The sequence below is a fragment of the Alosa sapidissima genome, chromosome 18, assembly GCF_018492685.1.
Source record: "Alosa sapidissima isolate fAloSap1 chromosome 18, fAloSap1.pri, whole genome shotgun sequence".
In the NCBI taxonomy this organism is placed as follows: domain Eukaryota; kingdom Metazoa; phylum Chordata; class Actinopteri; order Clupeiformes; family Clupeidae; genus Alosa; species Alosa sapidissima.
The window spans coordinates 12,519,347-12,547,323 of NC_055974.1; the positions used below are offsets into that span (position 1 = coordinate 12,519,347).

General features: G+C 41.7%; 3 protein-coding genes and 1 long non-coding RNA gene across 8 annotated transcripts; 2 read left to right on the forward strand and 2 right to left on the reverse strand.

The window, feature by feature from the left end:
• Positions 1-1,406: 1,406 nt before the first annotated feature.
• Positions 1,407-4,999, reverse strand: b3gat3 (beta-1,3-glucuronyltransferase 3 (glucuronosyltransferase I)). The gene is made up of 6 exons (XM_042070132.1): positions 4,808-4,999; positions 4,552-4,656; positions 4,209-4,377; positions 3,311-3,665; positions 2,414-2,704; positions 1,407-2,136 (listed from the first exon to the last, which is right to left on the reverse strand). The coding sequence occupies exons 2-6, from the start codon at positions 4,637-4,639 to the stop codon at positions 2,038-2,040; spliced, it is 1,002 nt and encodes a 333-aa protein (XP_041926066.1). The 5' UTR covers positions 4,640-4,656; positions 4,808-4,999; the 3' UTR covers positions 1,407-2,037.
• On the forward strand, positions 2,342-26,928 carry LOC121689898. The gene is made up of 3 exons (XR_006024921.1): positions 2,342-2,352; positions 12,040-12,049; positions 26,753-26,928. It is a non-coding gene; the product is annotated as an uncharacterized LOC121689898 (long non-coding RNA).
• Positions 10,249-18,635, reverse strand: naa40 (N-alpha-acetyltransferase 40, NatD catalytic subunit). Of its 2 annotated transcripts, none has more exons than XM_042070133.1 (8): positions 18,486-18,635; positions 14,284-14,379; positions 14,112-14,164; positions 13,916-14,011; positions 12,712-12,870; positions 12,461-12,544; positions 12,252-12,329; positions 10,249-11,437 (listed from the first exon to the last, which is right to left on the reverse strand). In XM_042070133.1, exons 1-8 carry the CDS (start codon positions 18,528-18,530, stop codon positions 11,293-11,295), a joined length of 756 nt encoding a protein of 251 aa, XP_041926067.1. In that variant the 5' UTR covers positions 18,531-18,635; the 3' UTR covers positions 10,249-11,292. The 2 variants fall into 2 exon arrangements, with proteins under 2 accessions (XP_041926067.1, XP_041926068.1); XM_042070134.1 differs by lacking the exon at positions 18,486-18,635 and adding an exon at positions 15,470-15,845.
• Positions 17,551-26,395, forward strand: rcor2 (REST corepressor 2). Of its 4 annotated transcripts, none has more exons than XM_042070128.1 (13): positions 17,551-18,137; positions 19,539-19,661; positions 19,936-19,992; positions 20,193-20,273; positions 20,645-20,697; positions 20,961-21,122; positions 21,337-21,461; positions 21,595-21,661; positions 22,455-22,688; positions 23,267-23,344; positions 23,474-23,531; positions 24,299-24,519; positions 24,883-26,395. In XM_042070128.1, exons 2-13 carry the CDS (start codon positions 19,541-19,543, stop codon positions 25,237-25,239), a joined length of 1,614 nt encoding a protein of 537 aa, XP_041926062.1. In that variant the 5' UTR covers positions 17,551-18,137; positions 19,539-19,540; the 3' UTR covers positions 25,240-26,395. The 4 variants fall into 4 exon arrangements, with proteins under 4 accessions (XP_041926062.1, XP_041926065.1, XP_041926063.1 ...); XM_042070131.1 differs by lacking the exon at positions 17,551-18,137 and adding an exon at positions 18,538-18,665; XM_042070129.1 differs by lacking the exon at positions 17,551-18,137 and adding an exon at positions 18,767-19,026.
• Positions 26,929-27,977: the final 1,049 nt, after the last annotated feature.

Genomic DNA, 27,977 nt, shown 5'->3' on the forward strand with positions numbered 1-27,977 from the left:
ACTTTTTGACATTTTTCCTGAGTGTCACTAAGTTTGATTCACACAGTTCTACCTCACTCAAACCACAAATGCAGTTAAAATTCTGTTTAAATGTAATAAAATGCAGAGCACTAAAAGCTAGGGTGACCCAGAGTGACGAGGGTTTTTTCAGAATCAGAATAATTATTTACTACAAACTAAAGAACAGTCAGGTACAAAGGCCAAGGGGTGTCACATTAGTACATTTGCTTTTTTTTTTTTGAGAGTGCCCCAAACTAGTTTTGATAGCAATCAAGAACACTGAGAGAAGGTCCTCCTGTTGTTAGAAAACACATATAATATGGTGGCTGTGTAAAGTTAAAAAAAGATAATAAAAAAACATAGGACCCTGATACACTTTGTTCAAACAAAAATGTATTTAGAGTTATGCCCATGTATTTTACAAAATAAAGACATTATACTGTACACATTACATTATTCTTATACATTATGTTCTACTTTAAGGCAAAGGAAGGCAAAAATGACAAACATGACGATGAAATGGCGCAGAATCGGTAGAATCCACAGCCTAGTGCTGCCAGACTGCATCTTAGCTCTGGCTTCAGCGGAGTTACAGTCATGCAACTCAATAAAGATGTCAAGCTCCAGCTTCCTGGCTGGCCAATCAGCTAGTTTAGAAGTATAGACGGTAACCGTGTAATGACCCATATCAATAACATCAAAATAGAAAAAAAAGAAGATCAAGGCTCATTCAAAATACCCCGAATCCAGATTACCCCCAATGGGGTATATCTAGACATCAATGTAATAGGAGTTTGGAATTGCTTACTATACAAACAGCACAGTAAAACAACATGTGCTGATTAACACTGTACAAGTACTTCCAGTTTACTTTCCACATACCTACAAAATACCTAGACTTTTTTTTATGGCTTACACAATAGCAACACACTACAAACATATACATTCACAAGCAAAACATTCAGACTTAAATATATATGTCTATAGTTTTCCATAATAAATAATGTCCCATGAACCATTAGTCTTGCATTTTACAGTATTGACACAGAATGGAGCGGGGTTGATTTCCAAGACAGAAACCAAAGTTATATAGACAATGCTTAAATTATAGTTTTAGATTAACTGCTCCTGGATTCCAATTTCCAGGAACAGGACTTAAAGGTTGTATCAGCGATTTCAGGCCCCGAAAAAGGCCCAAACATAAATGATCACATTCATCTAATCGATCCGCTAGCTGTCTGCCCCATAAGCAGGCCGTCAAAAAAACGCATCTCTGTAGGCAGCCTAGGCTCCGAGATCTGTACACAAAAACAATTGCTTCCAAAAAGGGTTGGCAACCCGCTCAAAGGCAAAATAAAGTGTTTCATCCAATAACCGACGAGATGCGCGTTTAGGAGAGTATTAATTGCACAGGAGGGAGGGGGAGGAAGTAGCGAGCTAGCTCTCTATTTTATTTGAACATCAATAGAAGTGACGTATCCCCCGCTTTCGCTGATACAACCTTTAACTATGATTTTGAGGGGAATGCCTCTGTATTAGTGACATTTTCTTATATGCATCTGCAACTACAGGACTTGATAAAAACACTATAACCTGTTTGGCATAATAACATGCGAGTTCTTGTTCATGTTCCCCAGCATGCGTTCATGACCTTCCTCCTCCTCAGGGCGTACTCACACTGGGCACGGTTCACTTGTACCGTGACGGAGTACGGTTCTCTCCCGTTCTTAGTCCGCACTCACACTGCATACTATCAAACTGTACCCAGGCACGGTCAAGCTGCTGTGCTCTAGAATCTTTGCATAGGCGCGTCCAGTCACAAGTCCAACCGTACCGTGTACCACTCCGTACCAGGTACGGTACGGAGCGATCACAGTGGTCAAACGAACCAAACTTTGGCGGTCAAACGTACTCGGGCACAGTACGGATAGCGTAGTGTGAGTACGCCTTAAGTGTTCCACCACGTGGCCATCTGCAGTAGTGGCTGGATGAGAGAGGGCAGGAATGTGATGGCACATGAAGAGCTACAGGAGCATTTTACACTTCCACATTAGGATCAGAGCCCAAACCCTGCTTCTGCAATGCATCTTCCCTCTTCATCTTTGGCTTTTCGGTGCGAGTATGCCACACCAGAATCTAAACACAAAATATTTATTTAGTGTCGTGATCATACTGAGGATATCAGAAGATTGTTTTAGAAACACATCAAATCTTAACACCAAGATTGTTAGTAGTGTCAAACATCAAAATCATGTCAGTCGCACCAGAAGTTAAGATGTTAATCTTTCTCAAATAATATAATATCACAAAAAAATCAAGTCAAAGAAAAATAGAAAGACAATAACTCCAGTAGTCAAAACAGACACTCCACAATTTAACGCTCCACAGCAGCAAAGAGGCCAATGAGATTCACCTTAGTGCACATATCTGCTTTTGGCTCGAGCTCCTCCATCGTAATTATTCCCTGCAGGAAGCTACTCTCCAGGAAGCCCATCTGAGCATCCCCATCAAACACGGCATCAGGATTGGTCAGAACAAGGTGCAAAGACACAGCAAAGCCAGCCATGTCAATTGGGAATGGACGATTGGGGCGCCAGCCGGTGTGAAAGCGGACGACCTTTCCACCATCCACTACCGGACTCTCGAAGCGCATTCCGCCCACTAAGCCGACGGGCCAGACGGACACACCTTGAGTGTACCGCATCTGAAGAGCAAAGCAAAATAGACACACACACACACACACACACACACACACACACACACACACACACACACACACACACACACACACACACACACACACACAGACAGACAGACAATGAGGGAAAGAGTGTTTGTACAGTTAGTTTTTTTTTTAAATAATATTTTAAACATAAACTTAAAATGATTGACAAACATCCAAATAATGTACATGCAAGTAATTATATCTCAATTTCTTACTTTCAAATAACAATAGGCCTACATTTAAGGTTATGTGGTGGTAAAAGTACTTGTGCATTATAACGGTATGCTTTGCAGGAGAGTAGCAGAAGAAGCCATTCCAGTGGCCTTATTTGTCCTTTGTTCTTATTTGGCAGTAATTCATTTGAGGGCAGCTATGGTTTACAGTACAGGAGAATTTTCACATGTTTACATGCCTTACTGTGCTGTAACATTCTGGTAATGAAATCTGTGTATTCTACCCGTAGATTTAATATCAAAGTCAGCCTTCTCACCACTGTCACATCTTTGGCACCTGGTCCCCTCAAAGCAATGACAACAAACACACTACTGGCTTACACATCTGGCATCAAGTAAAATCAAGGCTCACCTCTTCAAACAACTTCAGACTGTATGTGTTGTCATCGTCCGCAAAGTACACCACTGCGTTCTCCACAGCAGCTCCGTGCTGCCCCCTGCTGGCCGAGCCCATCTCCCTGAGCCAGCGCAGGCCCTCGTTCCTCTGCTCTGCACCACGTGGCTTCAGCCAGCTGGGGTCACCCTCCTGAAGCTTCCGGTCCTTGGGGGTGAGGATGTGGAGCTGTGTGTAGGTCAGGCCAGACTCGGCGAGCAGGTTGCGCACCAGCGCCGTGGGCTGGTCCGCGTCCTCCACCACGACCCAGTGGAGCTGAGGCACGTGCAGGAATGTCTGTGAGAGGCGCATCAGCTCCGCCTTCTGCACCAACCTGACAGGTTGACAGGGACAAAAGAGGCAGAGCATTTGGCAAGAGCACACAGTGACACGTAAAACTGATAGCTTCCGAATCCGTAAACTTACAAATTACAACTGCACACATCAGGGGGGTATTCCCAATACATGGTTTAAGTGGCAGACCTGGGTGAGATGTTTCAGAATAAGTGATAAACCTCCCAATAGAGGGGTCCTACAGCTTCATTCTTCTAGCAGAACAAAACCATAGGGATAAGAGGTTCACCACGTACTCGGAGTTGGGCCTTAGTTACCCAGGTTATCACTAAACCAAGTACTTCGAATACCCAGCTGGGGGAGCTGGAAACATCAGTTGAAACTGATGGTTTCCTGTGGTTCCAACTGTGTGTTACTACTGTCTGAACGTCTTTTGTAATCTAATAGGAACGGTTTCAACAGCAGTGGGAATATTTTGCCCTCTTACCCGCTTAGTTGAGTTGACCATAACGGCAAAAGTCAAATACAAATGCAAAATGTTAACAGTGAAGTGATTCAACAAATACCATTTAAAAAACGTTACCTGGCATAAGTGGGCGTTATGACATAAATGGTGGGAAGATGGGTCTTCTTGGGAGCTTTAGTAGTGTCAGATCTCTTCACCTCTTCTTGCAATTTTTGCAAATCGCCCCGCAATCGCGAAATTGTTCTATCTTTAATAATGTCATGTTCTGTGCAGTTGCAGCGTTGGCCTGAAATAGATTTGGGCAGCGCAGCACTCACATTAATACTACACGATCGACGAATCCTGACAGATGACAATGATTTGCATTTTAAAATAACAGATAATACAATTACAAAGTACTGTCAGTTGTAAGTTATCACAATGAATTAAAGCATGTTGATTTAGGACTGTCCTGCTTTACCTAGTTGCATCAAGGCATAGACGAGCCCCAGCAAAGAGACCATGAAGTAAAGCACAAACACGGTCTTCAGCTTCAGCTTCAGCCTCATCTTCAAAGCCGTCTAACCTACGAGAACATTCGGAACAAAAAAGCAATTGCGTGTTAGCCCCCAGGTCAAGAACCTAGTTAAATAACCAGGATAATAAATTAGCCAGCTAATTGCAGATAGCCAACAGTGATCATAGACCGTCAAGACATTTTGTCAATCTCAGCTTACCTGTGTGATAAAGTCAGATGAAACTGCGTCAGTAAATCATATTTTCCATTTATTCGGTAAGATCGCTCACATCACAGGAATATTTTACTAATTGCAAATAAGATAGCTAAAAGTCATTCATTTACATTACGTAAAGTTACAAACATTTTGTCTACCAACAACTTCCGCTATTGTAGTGCACCAACGTAGTATCCCGTCTTATCATTTTGGCTACCTACATTGGTTCCGCTGTGAGGGGTCTGCCGTTATGGGTTAACGGGGTCCACATGCATACCGAATGCATTATGCATGGACAGCAAAGTCATGAGCAGGGTTGGAGATGTCAAACCCCATTTAAGTTCACATATTGAGGGAATAAGCTTTCAGAAAATATCTGGTTTAGGTGGTTGAGTCAGTTTTCCCTAAATGCCACAGCCCAAAAGGTATTATCATACACCCAATTAACGTATACCCAATGTGTTATGCATGGGCAGCATACTAATGAGGAGGGTGGGACATGTCTCATGTGATGTTAGATCACATCCTGAGGGTATAAGCTTTCAAAAAATATATGGTTTATATAGTTAAATCAGTTTTTTCCTTCACGGTACAGACCAAAATGTATTTTGTACACTTTCTCACCTAAATCCATAAAATCCCATTCATTTCACAAATGTAGCCTACTTAAGAGGCTGTAGAAATCTTCAGTTGTGAGTCTGGAAAGTCCATCAAACATTTTTGTCATATGGGGGCATAGACAAACAAAATAAAACAGGTTGTTTGGCTTGGTGCCCTTTTATGGCACCGACTTCTCCGCTTTATGTAAGCAATGGGCAATTTCATCTCTCATATCTCTTCAAATCTGTATTTTTCCAGAAAGTGGTCTACCAGGTACAGTGGGAATGAGTTCATTTCTTGTTAACATGATTTTTCTTAATCTCTGGGACCAGTGCTACAAGAAAATACAACTTCAGTCTAGTGGTGCACTTAACACATCTGAGGAAGTCTTTAGCAGGAGGATCATGTCTTTCTAAGAGTTAGCATATTGCCCAACGTGGATTTTTGTCAGACGGTCAGAACTTCAAAACAAATGCAGCATGTCACCACAGCAGCATACAAGGCTTCTTTTTCACATTTACCTTTTGCTGTTTTCTTAAGATTTTCTATCATTTTCCTCCTCAAAATATAAATCCGTTATACCACCCTGACCAGTTGACCCAATGACATCAAACCAACTGTGAAACATAGACACCAATGCCTCACATTTCCCACTAAGCTTGGTTTTCAAATATACTGTAGCCTACCTTTTGCCATTCTTTTTTCTAGATTTCCCCCCAAAATATAAATCCATTATGCTCCCTGACCAGGAGCATCTTGTGACATCAAACCAACTGTGCAACATAGACATGTTCCACTCATGCCACAAGGCCTTGGCCTGGGAATACCCATACAAACCTTTTTTGGGGATTTGGGATTTGCTAACTCTCAATCTAGAAGGAACTGGTGTCAGTGAGGCTAACAAGGTCTGGTATACACAATTTTAAAGCTGTTTAAAGAACATGACATTATTTAAAGATAGAACAATTTCCTGATTGAAGGGCGATTTGCACATATTGCAAGTAGAGGTGAAGAGATCTGACACTACTAAAGCTACCAGTTGAACCCACCACTTCATACCAACTGTGCAACATATATTAACATGAAAATTATTAATCTCTAAAGTGCTTAACTCTGGATTTATAGCTTGACGTAAATCCCTATGTATCATAGGGTCTGGTGTAGTTCGTTTGTCGAAGATCCCATGACACCAAACTCTGTAGAAGCTAATTACAGTGCATGAAAATGCACTGTACTGTTCTTCCTAGGCTTCTTATTCTTAGCTTTACTATTCTTCTTCTAACGCAGTTAATGCAGCTTCAACCGTTTAACGTAGAAACTTTATTCAAACTATGTTACATAGGTCTTACTTATGACATGTGGGCTTTGTATTTTTCATTTTTGTAACTTACTTTTTAAACTATTAATTAAAAACTACTCAAAACTTAACATTGGGCTGATGACATCACAATGGGCTAATTAACTTGATTTGCACCTGTATCAACTTCCAGCTGCTCAACTAAGCCCCATCAAAGAGCCAGTTAAACTGATTGATTGATTGATTAAACTATTAATTAAAAACTATTACTATCACAGCAATTAGAATCTTGTGCCAGGTGGCCAGGCCACCTGCATCAACTGTCAGTTTCTCAGGCTTTAAGCATACAGTCTCATTCTCTTAAGACTACACATCCTGTTCAACTGTTTCAACTGTTCAGTCATTCAGACTATATTAAACCTCATCTACCTAGCAAATAATTTAACCATTTAAACTATCCACCTATATTAAACCTCATCTACCTAGTGTCGTGGAAAAAATCACTAACTTTTAATTATAACTTAGCACTCTGAACAAAAACCAGCGGAGAACGGTCTGAGATGAGAAGTGGCCGCTTGTGGCCTTTTATTCACAAGTCCTGCTGGGTACAGCTCTGAATGCACAGAGACTAAGTGTCGCCAGGCAGGAGTTGCGAATGATAGATGTCCTCTGCAGCGGAGACTCCATGACCCAGGCCTTGGGGAGAAGGTGTGCACGTTCTGAGGATTTTCCTCTTGGGGAAAAGTTTTTGTATGTGGTCAAAAACACCTCCTTTTTTACTTATGGCCAACCCTGGCCCGGTGTCTGCCCCATACAAAATCGGCAGACCCTTTTTCATCCAATCAATGTATATTCAATAAATCATATAGGTGGATGAGCTGCCACAAAAAATTATTAAATAATCCCCATTAGGCCTGTGTCACGTTCGCGCACGTGCATGACATCCTGCCCCAGCTTCTGCCTGGCCACCTGGCTGCACATGAACTCTTCATGAACTTTACTACATATATCTCTCGGCTGCTGCCTGGCAACACATGACATCTTCAAAAAAAAATCTGCCACACTAGCAAATAATTTAACCATTTAAACTATCCACCTATTTAACTGATCAGTCATTCCAACTATATTAAACCTCATCTACAGCGGGGAAAATAAGTATTGAACACATCAATATTTTTTTCAGTAAGTATACTTCCAGTGAGGCTATTCGCATGAAATTTTCACCGGACATTAGTATTAACTTAGGTAATTCACACATATATAAAAATCCAAACATTAATGTCTAAAAGTAGAGTTATGAGTAAAAAAGTGGAATGGCACAGGGAAAAAGTATTCAACACGCTAAGAAAAAGCAGTACACAAAGGCAAGAAATGGCAGGGAACAAACTGGAATCTATAAGTAGTTAGAGAAATTATCCCTCCTGTCTGTGCAAATTGATATAAGCTGGGTTAATACATACTGGTGGGCTATAAAAAGGTTTTTTGTTACCAAGGTGTCAAACAAGAAGCATTTCATAATGGGTAAAAGCAAAGAGCTCTCCCAGTACCTTTGCAACCTTATTGTTGCAAAACATATCAATGGAACTGGTTACAGATGCACATCAAAACTTCCGAAGCATCCAGCAAGCAGTATTGGAGCCATTATCTGCAAGTGGAAGGAACATCACTGCATCATCACTGGCCATGCACAGGATCTCCTTGCAAGATTTCTGACCAGGAAGTCAGAAGGATAGTCAGAAGAGTAGCCCAAGAGCCAAGGACCACTCGGAGAAAGCTCCAAAAAGACTTGGTGCAGTTGTTACAGAGAAAATCATAGGTAATGCACTCCACCGCCATGGCCTCTATGCACGCTCATCCCGCATGACTCTATTGCTGAAGAAAAACATGTCAAAGCTCGTTGAAAGTTTGCTACACAACATTTGGACAATCCTATGAAATACTGAGAGAATGTATTCTGGTCAGGCTTTTTGGATGTCATACTACACACCATATTTGGAGGAGAAATGGCACTGTGCATCACCCTAAAAATACCCTACCAACAGTGAGGTTTGGAGGTGGTGGCATCATGATGGGTTGTTTTTCATCTCATGGTACTAGCAGACTTCATACAGTTGAAGGAATGATGAATTGAGTCATTTTTTTCTGGGAGAATCTTGACCATCCACCAGGATGATGAGGATGAGACATGGCTAGACCTTCCAGCAGGACAATGATCCAAACCATTCAGCAAAGGAAACTCTCAATTGGTTTCAGAGAAAGGAAATCAAGGCCCTGACTTCAATCTAATTGAACAGTTTTGGAAGTAAACTAAAGATCAGGATTCACAAGAGGGACCCCTGGAATCTTCAATATTAAAGGACTATCTGTTGAAAAGAATGGGCCAAAATCACACCAGAATAGTGTAACTGGTTAGTTTTGTCATACAGGAAATGCCTTGAAGCTGTCATTACGAATAAAGGCTTTTCCACAAAGTATTTAAGACATTTCAGCAGGCGTGTTCAATACTTTTTTCCTGTCATTCCACTTTATTACACATAACTCTACCTATGGACTTTAATGTTTGGATTTTTTTATATGGGTGGATTATCTGAGTTAATACTAGTGTCTGGTGAAAATTTCATGCAAGTAGCCTCATTGGAAGTATACTTACTGAAAAATATGTTGACGTGTTCAATACTTATTTTCCCCGCTGTACCTCGCAAATAATGCAACCATTTAAACTATCCACCTATTTAACTGTTCAGTCATTCCAACTATATTAAACCTCATCTACCTAGCAAATAATTTAACCATTTAAACTATCCACCTATTTAACTGTTCAGTCATTCTAACTATATTAAACCTCATTTACCTAGCAACCAATATAGTTTGTTTTTACTCTGTATGATATTTTACGTCATATTTTTTGCATTTTCATGCACTGTATTTCCTTCAGGAAATGCTTTTCTAGTTTTCTCTAAATCCCTTCAACGTGTAGAAACCATAGATTTGGATTATTCTGGGGAGGTACAATGTGTCAGTGTATGTTCTACAAAGGCCATTAATAATTAAAATAATTAACTCATGGGGAGTCCTTTTTAGTTGGCCACACTAATGACTTTAGGCTATGTCACTGGGTCACACTATATACAATTATTTGCAATGACAGGGCTCTAACAAAAGCATATTAGGCATCAGTTATAAGAAATTGAAGGCCTATTCTTTTTATAAATTCCAGGCATATAACTTCATTGTTATTTTGATCTTAAACCTTAAGATTATACCTACTTATTTACTGGCAGAATGTTGTGCCAGGCCTATTGATTCATGTCCACAAATTCCTGATAAGGAACTTTCTTTGCAAGTGTTTGTCATCCTTGAATTTCTATTTGACTTTCAGCAAATATAAACTAATTACTACCTGTTTATATGTTGCAGACATGCTGGACACAAAGTCAAAATTGCACAGACATAAGGCAAGTTTATCAGGGAACGGAAACATAAACCTGACTAGCTTAACCTCATGTTGAGACAACGATCACAGCTCTGACTAAAAGACAGAACACCATTGTATTTAAGATTTTATTTTTAAATGATTAATTGCTCAGATTTAACATCAAATGATTTAAATCAAGAAAATGACCTTTATTTTGTAACATTAAAATATAACACTTAAGAAACCAAAATGACTGTAGTCCCTTTCTGTACCAGCATCAACACACAAGACTCATTTCTCCTCACCTTTTAATTTTATGTCTTTCTCCAAAGATTAGTTTTTCCAAAAAGGCAAGTCAAACAAATACAAATATGGCAAACCAACACGGGAAGACATCTGAATATAAAATAATAAAAGCATGTGAAAGTAAAATGAAAAAAAAAAAAAAATGTACACATCTAAGCTAATTGTTCTTTGCGCCCATGCCACATCTCAACCACTTTGTCAAAAATGTTGAAACATCAACACACTTCTCCCCAAAAACACCTGTTTATAAAACATTTATAGGGTTTGAGTTTGAGTTCAGTGACCTGAGACAGACAGAAGTTTGAGTGTCTAAGCAGTTTTACACTGTAGAGTAAGATAATGTTCTCACTGCTTACCACGAGTCTTGTAATACCCAGGCAAGAGGACCTGCTTAAATAACCTGTTTATATGTATACCCTGAAGGAAGTTTACAGAGAAGCAGCTATGAAACCCAGTGTGGCAGAGCACTGATCACACAGACTTGTGATCACACTCCACAGTTTTCTTGACTACATTTAGTTCAGGGTTTAGTTTAGAATAGAAGTCACCATGCTGTTTCCTGAGGAGAGAAAGATTTAAACTAAACCGCCACAGTAGGCCTCATTTCCTGTTAATATTCTAGCAGACCTACAGTAATATATATGAATAAAACACTACAATATTTTTTTTTTTGCAAAGTTGTACCAAAAAGAGTGTTTAAAACTGAAGCTGAAGCATAATATCTGTGGGTAGAAATGGCGGCATTAGGAAGGAAAAAGACCACTCTTGGAGATATGTTTTGGATGAAGGGCATTCGATCAGGGTCTCTTGGTTAGGATGCGTAATGAGGAAGCAGTGTGTATCTGAGTGAGTGGACAGGATACACCGCAGCTAATGGCAGCAGCCGCCACAGTGGCCTCCACCGTGCGCGTGTCCCGAGGCCTCACCATGTTTTGTCCGCCGGCTGAGGATCTCATAGGAACAGTCATCGCCACAGCAACCAGACATGCTGGGCGATGTGTCATCGATCTCAAACCTGCATGAAAGGGGGAAAAAAAGATTAGGTAATGAGGAGCAGGCATTGCACAAGTTAAGTGGAGGCTCTGTGCTCATTACTGATGCATTCATTTGTGGTTGACGAAACTGTAGTGGGGTCATGCCTTCACATAAAAGCACAAGACCACAAAAAAGACAGCAGCAGATTCAGTCATATTTTACACATACAGAGACACTGACTCATAAGTATTCAATATACACAGACAGGTATCCCAGAGAGAACTAGAATTACTGCATACAGTAATAGTTCAACTGTAGTTGCATTCACTTCATGTTGAAACAGTGGCTATTCAACAAATGATTGTTTCGGGAAGATGTAGGTTGTGGTGCTGTTAAACTGTATTGAATTGAACACAAAATTGTTATGTAGTTTAATCTCATTGCTTAAAATGGGGTGGTCTGAAAGATAGAAACACATGTCAATATAGCAAAATACAATTCAACAGCACCACAAACTACAGCATCCAAAATGAACACTCAGCTGAATAATCCTCTCTCTCTGAATTAGTTCAAACAAATACCCAATATCATATAGCCTTCATGAAGCTCCGATTGCAGCTCTGTGGTATTCAACTGCAGTAGTTCTAGCTCAGTGTTCCTAATAAACTGGTAAATCAGTATGTGTGCTACGTGAATGTTTGAGAACCCAATCATTGTGAATCAACAAGTGATCTTTAGAATACGGTATTTGTGGACGGCACACTGAGCTCTCAGAACGCTTATGTCAAATAAAGTTAAACTGAACTCCTAAGTGTATATACAGAATGCCATGAGAGGGATGTGCCATTGCTTACTGTAAGGCTTCTCTGAAAAACTGGTATGCCCCATGGTTGTGTTTGAAGACAGTCAGCATCACTTTCTTCATCTGTGTGCTAAGGGAGAGCAAGATTGATACACATTCAAATCCAGAGAACATTTCTCGAAAGCTTTGGCACATACTCATTGGCATAATAGAGTACAAGCTATAGATACTTATAACATTTCAACTGTCATGATTGTATACCTGTTGGCGATGAGTTGTAGGATCTGAATTAAAAATTTGCCAAGCCCTTTCCTCCGTACTCTTGTTTCCAGCTGAATCTCATAGCTGCAAAATGAATTCCAATCGAGTCATTTACACTTGATTGCCAAGCCAGGAAAAAGATGTGAAATAGGGCAATACACAAGTTAATATTCTTGTCAGCAGTATCATGAAAGGAGTTTTCCTCTTAGATTTAATGCTGAACCCAATGGTATTATCATGCACATACTTACCAGTAGAGTACCTCTTCCCCACACTCCACATCAAAACGGAAGTGGGAAAAAGCCATTGGGGCAGAGTCTGCATCAGAGGCGAGAAGGTACCATGCCCTCTCGTCTTTCATCTCCTCCCTCTTCTCCCTCTCCTTCCAGCCCCATTCGCTCTGCTCATAGCTGGGACATTAGGAGGAAGGATAGTGCAAAGCATTAAACCACAGACATTGTTTTCAATACATACAGCAGACATGTGAAATGCTGCCACTTGAGTGACAATGTATTCCAACCCGATACCAAACAAAAACTATTCACTTCCATTCGGTTAAAATAAAAGCCATTGAACATGTTTTACAAAAATCAAACGCAATGGCAGACCACCATTTTCATCAGACTTCATATATTCTGCTAGCCTAGAAATCTAGACGCACCCTAGCGGCAGGAAATGTAATTTGCAGCCAGGGTAGTCTAGCAACTCTTCGTTGGCTTGCGAGCTGGAAAAATGAAACTTCTATAAGGCCAATCACATCGTGTATAGAGTCGGCGACGGTGAATTTCGGCTGGCAAACAGCTTCAAGTTAAGCTTTTTTTAAAAGGGAAAATGCTGGTGGGAAAATGCATGGGATTCATTGTAGCCGGTTGTAGCCCTATCCTATTGCATGCAGAAGAAATTTGAAAGACAACCGTTTATCCCGCCCCTCGGATTGAGCAGTGCCTATGGTAAGTTCCCAGACCCTACATCTTGATGTGGGTCTGGCTCGTCAGGCTAATATTCTACTATACTGGCAACTTGCTGTCATTTAGACAGCATAACAGTACACACAAACTTTAAAAAAAACTAGGAAGTCAGGGGTGCTGTGGTGGTGCAACTGGCTTACAACGTCCATACCATGCTCTGGTCCAAGTGCCCATGGGGACCCAGGTTCGAGTCCGACCTGCGGTCATTTCCCAATCCCACCCCATTTCTCCCACTTACCTCCTGTCAAACTTCACTGCCTATCCAAATAAAGGCCAAAAGCCCAAAAATATATACTTAAAAAATATATCTAATTAGCTTTAAGTTGGACAACTTGCATGCCCATTGGGACAGAGTTGGGAGCTTCCTACTAGGAAAGAGGCATGTTTTGGGAAATACTCCCATACCACTTCCCCAGTCATTGAGTCAGTCCATTCGTCAATCCTTCCCATTCTTTCAATCTCCACCACTCAGTCGCTTAGTGCTTACAGTGTCTGCATGTTGGCTCTTGTCAACTCATAGGCCCACTCCACTGTGTCGGGAGGGAGGGCAGACACCCGCTTACATTCAATCTGCAGATTCAACCTAAGGGGTGTACAGGACAAAAGCATTAAAGTCAGACACTGTATCAGTGCTGTGCTGATTGCATGATATGATTTCCTTATGATCAAGGTTTGCACATTACCCATTTCTGTCAAATTTCTTGAACACTGGGAATGCGGCTAGTGGATCATCCAACTGGGGGGAAAAAGAAGATTGAACGTCAAGACCAAACAGCACATTTTTTAGAGATATTACCTTCTCTGTCATAGCTGCAGATACTGGGATGGGTCACGTCGCCTCTCTCTCATGCGCACCTTGTTGGCTGCCTCCACCTTAGCACATACTGCATCCATTGCTGCCCTCTCCTCCAGACGTTTCTGCTTCTTCTCCTTCGCTCTGTTGGACTTTCTCTGTGGAATTGAATGAGGAAGGGTCAAAGAGTAATTAAGACATGTTAGGAATGGCAAACATGTCCAAATTCCAACATTTGCCTGTCCATCGCCAAACTACAGAGTACAATACAGAGGCTACCAGAAGACAGTACTGCACTCATTCGAGGATGCACAGTGACTATTTGCATAGGAAGAAACAGTGTTTTCCAGACTCGTGAACTAAGGGAAGTAAAACGGGGCAATGCTACTCATTGGGCTACTGCCACAAAGAATTCGCTATATGCGTTGCTTATTTATGGTCGCAACAAAGAAAATGAGCCCAATATACATATTTTCAATCGAGAATAAAAGTAGCAGAAACGCGCAATAACAACCAAGTGGGCTGTAATCTCTCATGGCCTGTAGGGCCACGAGCAAGTAACGTTAATGCACGTGCAAGTATAGACACTTTTTCAGTAACTAGTTCGCGTTTTACCACTTTCTTTCTTGAGACGTTTCGATTTCTCACTGATATTTGGACATCTTCGCCAACTTAATTTCCTAACATCCCAATCAAATTATTGACGGTGAAGGTTTAGTGAAAAACATGGTAACTTGCAACCACTACTTCCTTCACTTGTGCACGGAAGTTATACTTGCTAGCGCAAGTTAACGTGGTTCCTTAAGAAATAACTAACGTAAAATCCTTGACAAATTAACAGATTTAACTTCTACAGTATAAAGTCTTTGCAAGATTATTGGCAAGTGTGGTTTAATATGGATTGCTAACCTAACATCGGCTTCTACGTGACATCAAAAATACAATCTTAATACAAATCGAATCTTAATCAAGTGGAGAATACAATCTCCTTGAGTTGGAGAGTCATCACAATATGAAAACCAAGCAGGATGCCGCTGCTGTGTGTCTTAAGTGTCTACACATTTGCAGTGCAAACTTTAATACATTTCGACTTCGGTAACGTTAAGGACATCACACTTTCTCTCCATCACGGTGACTTTTCAGGGATCATGCTTCTCTACGCACGCTCTTTGTTCGAATCGTTGCAATTACTCATTCATCTACCTTAACTAGCTTTAATTCAAATAGATGAACAGAGAAGCGACTCACCCCCATATTGAAGTATTACACGATCAGCTTGTAGAAAGTATCTAGCGTTAGTTATTTTTCTTTAGATCTTGGCCAGCTTGCTGTAAATCAATTTGTGTGAGAGGGGCTTGTTTTGGAGATTGGTAACAATGCTAGCTAAATGCTAGCTAGGTAGCTAACAAAGGCACAAATAACCAGTGGATCACAAGTAAATCCACTCGCGACTTTCACGTATATCGATGTTTACTTTTTTCGCCAGATTGGCGCCAAGCCGTGGGGACGAGAATTACGTCTCTAGGCTCGACTCCCTCTCTCTCCCTCTCTTCTTTCCTCCCTCCCTCTATCTCTTTCTTTCCCACTCCGGCTTCGTGCAGCGACAGATTAGGGAAATGACGACATGGGTGCCAGAGGTCAAAAGCAGTCGTCCCACACTTCCTTTTGGTGTTTCTATGTCTTGTTTTAAAGATGTTCGAATCCCAAATGTTGTCTGATATATTTTGTGCTGTTGGTTGTTAGTTGAAAAATCTGTTGTTTACAAACACATTGTAGACTGAAGGACATGTTAAAGGACTTATGGACAGTTCCACCATCACAAGCACCAGGAGGATATAGTGTACATCCACAAGCAACATTATACAGGACAAATGGCCATATAAGATGAATAAAAAGTAATATATACATAACACTTTTTCAGCAATAACCAAGATACCGACCCACAAGAAAAACATGGGTTTATACAACATTGCCACTATATAGGCCTATTAATTATAACGCGCATTCCAGTTGCACTATAATGTTTTCCATCTATGATATTATGGGGTTCTTCCTGGTTTAATTCTGTGTAACCCATCGCCACATCTGTCTGCGGATTGCCTATATCGCATAAGCCCTTGGGCTATGCATTGGGTTTGGCTATTGAATGTGATTGCAATGTAGACGGGTGGAACTGATGAGAATGATCAAAGACTTTATGTAATGGTCGGATAGCATCCGGTGTGAAAACATAGCCAAAGCTTGTGAGTGCCTACTGACAACTCTTGCTCGCAGATGGTCTAACGCCCCGCCCCACCTTTGTCTTCGTTTAGCCTAATATGTCTCAGAAAAGATTGCATTTTAGGAGGGCCCTAGAGGGTCATGAGTTCACGGGTTGGCGCACAGCAATTTGCCACCCGCCACTTTTTGGTTAATTAGGCAACTCTTTTAGAGAAATCATGCATGTGTTCTGGGGATATAGCCCAATGCGAGACTGGATTTGGATAGACTGTTTTTTGTTTTGTTCAATGATTAGGTCAAGGCCTGCTTTGGAGATTCGTTATAATCGACATGTGGGTTAAAGTCACGTCTCCCTCTCTCCGTGTGCCAACCTTGAATCTCACGCATAAACGTTCCTCCAAAAAATAACTTGATTAAGAGATAGGAGGACTAATAGAGAATGAACATGGAAAGAGAAGCTGAGGTGCGCGCCACAAATTTGTCAAGAGATGGTTAACGAAGTCTGGTGGATGAACAGTGGGGTTAGGGGCATTAAAACAGAAGGCAAAAATAGATGTTTTGTGAAGTGTTAGAAATGTCTGCTTGAAATCTCAACAAACCATCAGTTGTTGATTAGACTATTGGATAGAACACACACCGCGAGTCTAAGGTGAGACACACCGCGAGTCTGCCAGGGTGTTGAAAATACATCTCAAACACATCCTTGCTGAACGTGCCCATCAGCCCTTTATGCTCTGCTGGCACCACCACCAAACAGCCTTGTTCATAATGAATAATTGATGGACCATCACTTATTTTTCTCGTTGCATGTAAGAGGTAAGGATATAAAGTCATACATTTATAGACATAGACTCATACTGTCGCTTCCATTACATTCAGAAGCATTCGCCTGTCCCCGGTTCTTTTTTCCCCTCAACTTGCATACATCAGAAGTCTCGACGACCTCAGCACCACAATGCACATCTGACGAATCCATCCGCGCACACCGGAAAGGACCCCCTGGCCTAAATGATGTATAGCAGGATATATTGTTTATAAAATGGAGCCATCACATGTTCAGTCCCTATCATGTGTATGCTTCTCTTTAGCCCACCGACGGCACATTACAGCTCATTTGTACCTTATGTTACTAATAAATAGGGAAGCAAACCATGTTTACATGAAATCGGGTTCTGTCCTCCAAAAATACGAACAAAAGACATAGAAATATGGCGTAGTAGGACTAATAGTTCAGCCACAGATATTTCAGCTTATATACTGTTACATCCACGATATCTCACAAGGGACTATTTTATCGGATGCCGAAGTTTGTTGGTGAGAGATGAGCAAGAGACAGTGGCGGATTCTCCGTACAATTACTGGGTGTTATTCGGCACTCAAGCACGGGTGAGCTCTGTGTTGGAGCTTCTATTGTACGCGTACTGGGACGCGTGAATTGGAACCGATTTAATAAGTTCGCGTGTAAATAATTTTCTCTGAACGATCTCAGTTTTTGATGTGAGGGACTCATTCTGCCTTGTGGTCAAAGACTTAAGTTTTTTTCAGGGAAATAACCATAGAGACTGCAAGCTAGTGAGCTATCCCGGCTTGCAACTACAAATGTTCAACGACAGCTAGCCAACAACTGGAATTGGAGGACGCAAGTGTGGCTACACACAAAAGGACTGTGACTAGTTTGAATACGAAACAAGAAAAAGTAAGGAGATGGAAATTGCAATTATTTTTTTATAATGAGTAATCCATTAATTAATTGATTTGTAGCCATCCGCCGGTTAGGTTCGAACCCACGTTAATTTGAGTGTCTTTGGTTATATAGACTATTTTCTATTGGTGCCAGAGGAATGGATCAATGTAAATTGAATGGGACGCTCTTCTTTCTGGGTAGTTGTAGTAGCCTATCAAGAAGTTGGCAAATTAGAAAAGTGGCATAGGATATACTATAGTGTGGAACTCAGACTATACTATAATATAGTGTGGAGCTCCCTCAATTATTGTAGAAAATCTCACATTCTATCCGTTTTGAGATACCTCTCAAATAGCCTACCTGACTTGATTTAATATTAATTTCCGTCCTCACATGTCTAGCCATTTCCTATGGAATATTTGGGAAGTGGTCCATTAGAAGTTTGCTCCCTTATACAGTTGTCTCGCGTCTTCATTATACGTAGGCCCTATGCTGATATCACTTAACTTTTTAGCCCAAAATTATGCCTACCAACCAGTGGTAAGCATATAGATTATGCGCTGATAACCGGCTGTTGTGGTAACGTAACAGAGTCCATTGTTAACTCAAAGCTAGACTATACGTTCAGTACTAGTGTTCTCTCTCTCTGAATCGGCAAAATATGAATAAATGTTATCTTTTAGACACAAAATTAACTAATTTGATGGGAAAGATAGAGAATTTCTATAGTTTCTGTCAAAAGCGCAGATCCGCTACTTGTGTGGTACACTCCAAACAAAGGGTGCTCGCTCATTGTCAATTGGACAACGCCGCTCGAAGAGTAGCTGGTAGTGCATGAAGTTGAAGCCAGTCCAAAGGAGTTAAAGAGCGATAGTTTAACTGGGACTTCAGGAAAGGGCACGTAAGGACATCTCGGCGGTTCTTTTAAGCATTCGCATAGGGTGAATTTGTAGCGTAGGCTATGTGCCTATGATTGACGTTAATATTTTGACAGTTGAATTCGACATGGCAAGTTGGTTGAGTTGTAGCCTACGACTAAAATTGCACTTCCACAGCGTAGTTACCCTTGTTGAGACATAACTTGTATTCAGTCCAATTTGTGTTTGCTTTTATCCGTCAACAGTTAATGGCAGGTTGAAAGAACATGTTTCTACTTTTGGTTTCAAAGCATGAGGCACGGGAGCTTTGTTAGTGTTGCTCATATTGCCCATGATCGAATGTGTTAAAGTGAGAACCGGTATTGGCTACATTTTCTTTGTGAATGGCATTGTTCAGTGCAACATCATATTCAGTTTGTACTGGTGGAATTTTATATTATTGCCTAATTTTGTAAGGGAACTTAGCTGTGCTGTCCTCTCTAATCTAATTCATCACATACATTGGTGTTGTACTGACTCTAACTCACTCTCCCAGCCATGCCGTCTGTGATGGAGCGCTCGGGTTCTGGTGTTTTGTCCCGAAGCAGGGCCAAAACAGTCACCAATGGCAACACCCACCATTCAGAAGAAGAGAGCAGTGATGAAGAGCACGCTCATGGTACTGACATTGTACAAAAACTCCAACACACTCCTTTTTTCTTCTTATATGTTTGGTTTGCGCTCTCTCACACTCAGGGTCATACTTGCGTTACTAGCACAAGGAATTGTCCTTTCCTGTGTATGAACAAAATTACTTGCATGCATCCACTCTCTGATTCCTCCATCTGATTTCTTGAGCTTTCACTAGCCTTAACCTCATTGGCAGGTGAAGATAGATTAGAAACGTTTGTCACATATTTCTTTCTATTTGTCTTCACGCAAACGTTCTACAGACAGCATGATCCGAGTTGGTGGAGACTACCAAGCGCAGATCCCAGAGTTCAAACCAGGTATGACAATGCAGCTTTTGACACAGAAATAGCAAAATGTAAAGTCTGGCCAGAGATGCGTAGGTGACTCACATACAGATGGAACTATATAGATCTGTTTTTAACCATCACTGCTAGTGAAATCAGTTGATGGGATCTGTAAAGATATCTTTCACTCTTAATGGTGTAGAGTGTGAGTAAAAATGTGTTTACATTAACAGATAGTCCCCCACGATATGAGGAGAAGGACCAGAGGAGCATGCTGGTGTGGACTCCCCACAGCCTGGTGTCCGATGCCATGTGTAAGATAATAAACACATGCTAGTGTTATGCAATAGAATTTGACACACACACACACACACACACCCACACACACACAGTCCAGTGTTTTTCACATAACTTCATTCTATTTGTGGTGGTAGGTTTGCAGAATTAACTTGAATGCAACAGTTTTTAATAAATTAGCGCAGCATGGTTATGATGCTAACCAGATTTAAGTACAATTTAGTACAACCTGAAAAAATCATTGTGTGGTGGTCAGTGTTGATATTGTGGTGGTTTGTATGGAAAACACTGCACTCTCAGATATCAGACACTCACAGATGTCAAATTTATGTGTAACTTGAAATATCTCTTTGTCCCCTTCCCACTCATGCATTTCACTGGCCATCAGTGGACGAGTATATCCTAATGGCGAAGGAAAAGCATGGCTATAACATGGAACAGGTGCGTTTAACTAACTTGACGCCAGTGGCTAGCAGAACTTCATGGAGCTACTTTTTACATTTTAGTCCTTTCTCTAAATCCTTTATGCGTTGCTCTGACATAATACTCATGTACAGTGTTTTGAATAAAAAACAGTTGAAACTTGTGTATAAGGGAATGGTCACAGTGGAAGTGATTATGTACGTTGTCACAAATGCATTGTTAAGTCTTCAGCTTAAGGTTCATCGTTCCCTTTTCCCCTATCCTTTAACCCGTCTCTCTAGGCCTTGGGCATGCTCCTCTGGCACAAGCATGATGTGGAAAAGTCACTGGCTGATCTGGCCAACTTCACCCCCTTTCCGGAGGAGTGGACCATAGAGGACAAGGTGCTGTTTGAACAGGCCTTCAGCTTCCATGGCAAGAGCTTCCATCGCATCCAGCAAATGGTGAGAACTTCCCCCCTCAGGCCCAGTGGCATCTGCGGAAGACTGACAAAAACATGCCTGTTTCTGTTTATGTTGAATGACATAAGTTGAGAAAGACCGGACATGTTGAGTAAGAACAAGGAACATTGGTGTCCATGTTTTGTTTTTGCTCAGTAGGATTTGTATGTTTTGATACTCTGTTGTAATGCCTCTGTGTGCCTGTCCTGTTTTACAGTTGCCCGACAAGCTTATCTCTAGCTTGGTCAAATACTACTACTCCTGGAAAAAGACCAGAACTCGGACCAGCGTCATGGACAGACAGGCTCGCAAACTTGTCAGCAAGAGAGAAAAGGATGACAGGTGAGAGACATGAGCTTGTAATTCATAAGATAACACAGGCAACATAAATGATGCAACACCAAGGACTATGTTGAATGCTGGTGTTAAGTTACTTATTATTAATATTCATTCACATTATTATTATTCTTTTTAGCAATGATGAGATTGAGGAAGGAGACCCTGGAAGCGACAGTGACTTTGAAATTGAAACGAAGAAAGAGGTGCGTTCAAACTCTTCACGATGTCATTTTGGAATGTTGTATCATCCGATCAAGTCCGTTTGCTGTTACGTTTAGCACTTCAATTGCTAAAGTAATCTAAGGCTAAATGGTTTTAACATATGTCTGTTGCCCTCTTAATTGTACATGGGTGAATGATGCTAAGTCTGTCTGTGTTGCCTTTAGTTTTGAAAGCAAGTCCATGCTCCAACAAGGTTCATTTACACCAAAATAATTTGTACCCATCCTCAGCAAACACAGAAAAAAGGACAAATCTGGGAGAATTAACAAATCTCACAAACAGTAGCTTAAAGGTTGTATCAGCGATTTCAGGCCCCAAAAAGGCCCAAACATAAATTCATTATGTTTCATCTATTCATTTCATCTATTCATCTAATCTTTCCTAACGATCCACTAGCTGCCTGCCCCACAAGCAGGCCGTCAAAAAATGCGTCTCTGTAGGCAGCCTAGGCTCCGAGATCTGTACACAAAAACAATTGCTTCCAAAAAGCGTTGGCAACCCGCTCAAAGGCAAAATAAAGTGTTTCAACCAATAACCGACGAGATGCACGTTTAGGAGAGTTTTAATTGCACGGGAGGGAGTAGCGAGCTAGCTCTCTGTTTTGTTTGAACATCAACAGAAGTGATGTATCCCAGCTATCGCTGATACAACCTTTAATATAACCAACCTTTTAATCATAGACATGCAATGCAAAGATTCTCTGTCCACTCTGTCTTTGCTGGCAGTCAATGCTGGTCCCAGAAATAGTGTGTCCTTGTTGCTTTTATGACACAGACAACTAAGCAGAGCTCAGCAGGTGGTGGGGAGTGGGCGTCAGGGCGATCAGGCCCGATTCGAAAGGAGAACCAGGGGTCTCAGTACCGGCACCATCCCTTAAGAGCCCGTCGCCGTCCCCCAAAGGGAATGCACTTGGAACAAGAGGACATCGTTGGCCTCTCAGCAACCGCAGACACAGGAGTTGTGTCCAATCGGCAGCTGGACTCGCTACTTGTGTCCCTAAAAAGACAGGTAAAAAATTGTAACAAGTAAAGGCTTGTGTTTCTGTTTACAGTGAAAGAAAATTGTCTATTAGTCATTGTTTGAATTTCTGTGTGAGTCATGTTGACAACCCTAGGCTGGATGAAAAGTCCCAAGAGTTTGCCATCAGTTTAAATAGTACATTAAAGTACATTATTACTGTAATTTACCTGTGTGACTTACGTCTGAACTCGGCTTTTAGGCAAGACAGGTCCAGTGACGGGTCTACTCCCTGTGTTAAGGAAATTAATCACAAATGCAAAAATGAAATCTATATACCTTTTTAAAAGTGTGTGTGTGTGTGCGTGTGCGCGCGCCACTGCCATCTTTTTCTTGACCTGATGTAATCATCATGTAAACATGCATGTGGACCCCTCCTAGTCCATGGACTATAAATACCCTCCATGTGAAGAAGTAGGCTATTGGGATAGTGTGCTCTTGGCAGTGGGCAGAAGACAAGTGACCCCTAGTGTCCTTCAGAGGAACACAAGAAAGTACACAAACACAAAGTATCTCTTTTCAAATGGACCTTCTTTGCCAACTCTGCTTTAACCACCTCCACGTTGCAGGTCCAGAGCATCAAACAGGTGAACAGCACCATGAAGCAGAGCCTTGATGAAGGCATCGATACCATGAGGCCTACTGAGGTAAGACGTGTTTCTCATAGCTGTGGAGACACACTCAGCTCGACTCTCAGATGCCATACAGAGCACAATTTTGTGTCTCCCTGTACTAACTTTCACCGCACACCCATCCTCCTCTCTCCTCCGTTGCAGCCCAACCCTAAGATCAACTCGCGCTGGACCACTGAGGAGCAGCTCCTGGCTGTGCAAGGTGAGTCTACCGGATACTCTCCTTACTTTGACTGAAATTTGGTAGAAGCAAGCAGGCGAAAATGCCTTTCAAGGCATGTACAGAAAGCAGTCAGTGGGCCTACATATATGAGGTCATAGAAGGCTTTCCTTTCAATTTATAATGAGTGAATATTGGCCATAGGATGGCCCTGTACCATACCACTTCCTTAACTATCAATGCCTGTCATACTATGTAGTTAAAAGACAACTCCAGTCTAAGAACAACCAAGAGTCTATTTTTGGATGATAATGAGTGTAAACTTTTGTTGGGGACCAAAACAACGTTTATTGTAATAGTTTTTATGTAAGGCCAGACAAAATAACATATAGTGATAGCCTTGAGGGCAACAAAGTAAATCACTACTTTAAGCCAAGTTAAGCTTTAAGTGTACAGAAAGAGTATTAAAAGGACTGTTTGTACAGTTAGTGCATTACTTTGCTATTGTTGCATACATTGACAGTAGATTGCATGGCTTTCGGTAATTCGACTTGTACGGACTTCTCATAGCAAGATGGTGGCAACCGTAAAAATAATTTAGGAGAACTAGTGCAGCCTTGGTGGTGGTCATATCAATTCTTGTTAGTTACAGTGATGGTGAACCAGAAGACACTGTCGTAAATAATGTAGAATAATGTGGATGTAGCAGAAAGACATTAAAAGGGGCACTTTGCTGACCATCTCTTAGCAAGTCATCTTGACAGTGAGAGTAACCGCCTGTCTGTTTTTGGCCTGGCTTTGTCCTGCAGCAATCCGCCGCTACGGGAAGGACATGGCGGCCATCGCTGAAGTGATTGGCAACAAGACCGTCGCCCAGGTGAGCTCGTTTTTCAACAGCTACCGGCGGCGCTTCAACCTAGACGAGGTGCTGCGGGAGTGGCAGGCCGAACAGGAAGTACTTCAAGGGAATGCTGGGAATTCGGATGCTATGAAGGAACTGAATGGGAACGCAGGAATGGAGGAGGAAGAGGTGAGTGAAGGAAGGTGGAAGAGGGAGTTAATAGATGAAGAGGGATGAACAGAGACTATTTACTAATGATAGACTGATTCATTAATTGATTAGTTAATGATGCACACACATTTTCCCCAGTTACTGTAAAGTTAAGATGTAGTTTAAGGATGGTTCTATATTCTAAGGAAATAAATGGCACAGGCTTTCCACTTATCTTATGCTAAGTCATCATTCAGGAAAAGAAAGGCATCTGTTAGCTTAGCTGTGAATAAGCATAATTGCCAAGAGGTGAACGGTCACTACCCTTATGAACTTGATAACTCTGAATCTGTGTCTGAATCCCCCCTGGCCATTAATGCATCTCTGTCCCTCTCCTCGTAGATGAAGATGGACACTTCTTCTCCTCTGTCCCAGTCGGGCACGCCCTCCCCCTCCTCAGGCGTGAGCTCCGGTACCACCAAGACCCCGCCTCCCCTGACCCAGCCGCCCCCGCTGCTGCGGCCCGCGCCGCCGTCCGCGCCCCCCAGCCTCCTGCGCCAGCCCCCGCCGCTGCAGACCAGGCCTCTCCAGACCCGCACCCCGCACAACCACCCTCCGCCGCCGCTCATCCGGCCGGCCGTGGCCGCCTCCGGGCAGCAGGGCGGTCTGCGGAGCTCGCTGGGCTCGGGGGCAGCCTCGTCCGGTCAGCTGCCTCCCTCTCTGGTGGGGCTGAAGGTGGAGTCACCCCAGACCCACTAACAGCGGAGTAGTAGGGGTCAGGTGGGTGGGGGTTGGGGATGGGTGTTGGGTTTGACATACTAACACACACACCATACACTTGGAAGCACTCTCTAACTCAGGCAAGTGGAGTGATGTCCTTTATTTTTTTTAATTTAAGATCCTCTGAATCCTTCAAATCTTCCAATAGGTCCCTCGCTCCTTTCTTCCTTCTTTCTCTCTCTCTTCCTGACTTCCCCTTAGTTACACATCACTCCTCCCCCTCCTCCACTTTGCCGGTATCTAGTATTCTCCTCACGTTATGCTGTGGAACCAGCCTCGATCACAGCCACTGCCTGCTCATCACAGCGACACCAACAACTTCTCACAGCCTCCGTAACGTGCACAGAGGAACCCATCCTCTCTCACAGTATGCACTCGCTCAGCTGTTTCCATGGTAACCACAGGTGGTGTCCTCAGCTTCAGCACCAACTGTCTTGGGTACCTTCTGTGACCCTGCCAAAGCTGTCCAATCAAAGACAGAACTTGTAACCAAAATCTCCTCAATACAACCGAAGCCTTCACAGCTATACACTGGATAGTCGTGGACATGAAGGATACCATGACAACAGGCTTGAAGCAGACCTCCCACCCACCATTGCCACCACACATCGCTATGGCAACAGTGGAACATGTTGAACTGTGCAATGAGACACGCACAGTGTTCCAAAGTGTGTTGGTTGTCAAAAAGGGAAGTGTGTATGTGTGTGCCTGTGTGTTAACTGACACTCGACATAGAAGAGCCATGTACTGTTAGTATTAAATGATCCAATTGTCCTTGTTTTGGTTTTCTTTCCTTCTTTAATATATTTTGTTGGAATAGGTTTTCAAGCTATCGTCTGATAGGTAGTCTAAGTTAGCAGTGACACAATTGAGTCTGACTGAGCACTAAAATGACCCAAAACTACTTGATTTCAATGTGTACACACAGACACTAATAGATGACGTGTTCGTCTGATGGCCACAGATGGAAATGCCAAACAGCTTGTGGTAGCCTGGCCTGTTCTCTACACTGCTTCTTTTGTTTTACTCTTTGTGTGAGGACTGTTTACATGTGAAACTGGAATTGCTTGTAATGTTTTGAAAACTTTTGTACTTTTTTTTTTTGTCTGTTTTAGAATAAAGAGAACTTGCTACATGTGTGTTTTACGTTATAAATCGTGGATTATCTTGCCATCTAAATTCTGCTCATCCCATTGTATTCTATAGATCATGTTGGTTTCAGGTATATTATCTGCATGTTTTTGCAATTCCACAGTAATGTAAACATGCAAATGAAAGGCCTGAAACTGTTTATGTATAATAATCACACTGTTAGAAATGTATCACTTATGCTTCTTTTTGTGTCTAAGATGCACATACTAGCCTATTTGTATAACATCTCAAAGATATCTTTATGTAGTCAGTTGAAAGGTGAGGTAAACTGAAGATATTTTCAGGCTTGTGCACTCATATTAGGTATCGTAAGTACAGAAGTATGCAAATTGGAACACAGTGTCTTAAAAGGGCCCTTCTGTAACTCCAGTCATTTCTTTGCAGATTTCTCATTTTGGTGGTCGGCCTACAGGTTTGGGCTGCATATTTCACAAATGTCTTTTTGGTCTTTTTGCTGGCTCTGCCATGATGAACATCTTGATTCAGACACTACTGGGACGCTAGTGCAGATCTGGCAAGGCTGGTTTTCTGCTAGGAGACGGTAGGGGGAGCAGGGAAAGCCACCAGTCTCGCCACAACAGGTCATTTAACCATCACAATGATTTCTAAACTGTTTTGTTAAGTTGAAAATGTTGCATAGGGGGCCTTTAAGATATTGTCAGGGTCAAGAAAGGTCATACAAGAGGGTGTAACAAGTATTGATTTGTTGTTAAATCCAGTGGATACTTAACCAATCTTATCAGACGCATTGGAAGACAGGAGGTGAGCTTGGGCTCGCCAGTGTGTTAATAGCCAGAACTGCACAAATCCCTTTATGATTATGCCGGGATCCTCAGAGGTACTTTATGGAGTTTAGTGGATCATTTCTGAGTAACAACCCCTGTGGCTCTTTAGAAGTAATGTCCAGATGTTCAAGATTTCCTTTATAGCAGAGTTCTATGATTTGCTATTTTTGTTGTGCACACACTGGTAAATAAATGATCACGTAGAGTTGCTGAAATGAAGCAATACGGACCTAAAATATTCAAAGGGAATTGTCATGTATGAAGTCTCAATGTGGCCATGCTAGGGGTGTAACAGTACACAAAAAGTCCGGCTCAGTGGGTCTCGGTTTTGAAGTGACGGTTCGGTTAATTTTCGGTACAGTAAGCCTGTAGGTACCTTTACACCCCTAGCTTGTGCATATGATAAACACTACAGAGGCTTTTGCAATTAATATTAAATGACAACATATTTCAGAGGCATTGCAAGAGTTCTACATAAATATTTAGACCATTTGAAACTGGTATCTCAATAATCATAATTACCACACACTTATAAAGATCAGAGATGCTGGAGTTTTAATAATGATGCAGCATGAAGATATTTTAACAACAGAGATAACCGAACGTGTCGATTTGGTGCCAAACTTCTGGGAGGACATTTCGTTTCAAGTTACTCAGGACAATGTTCTGATGGAACATACCACTTTCACAGATCCTTACATCTGACCATCATGAAAGAGAAGAGAATCACATTCTTTCTTGCGTCAATATCAACGCGACCTGTTTGAATTTTAGTATCAT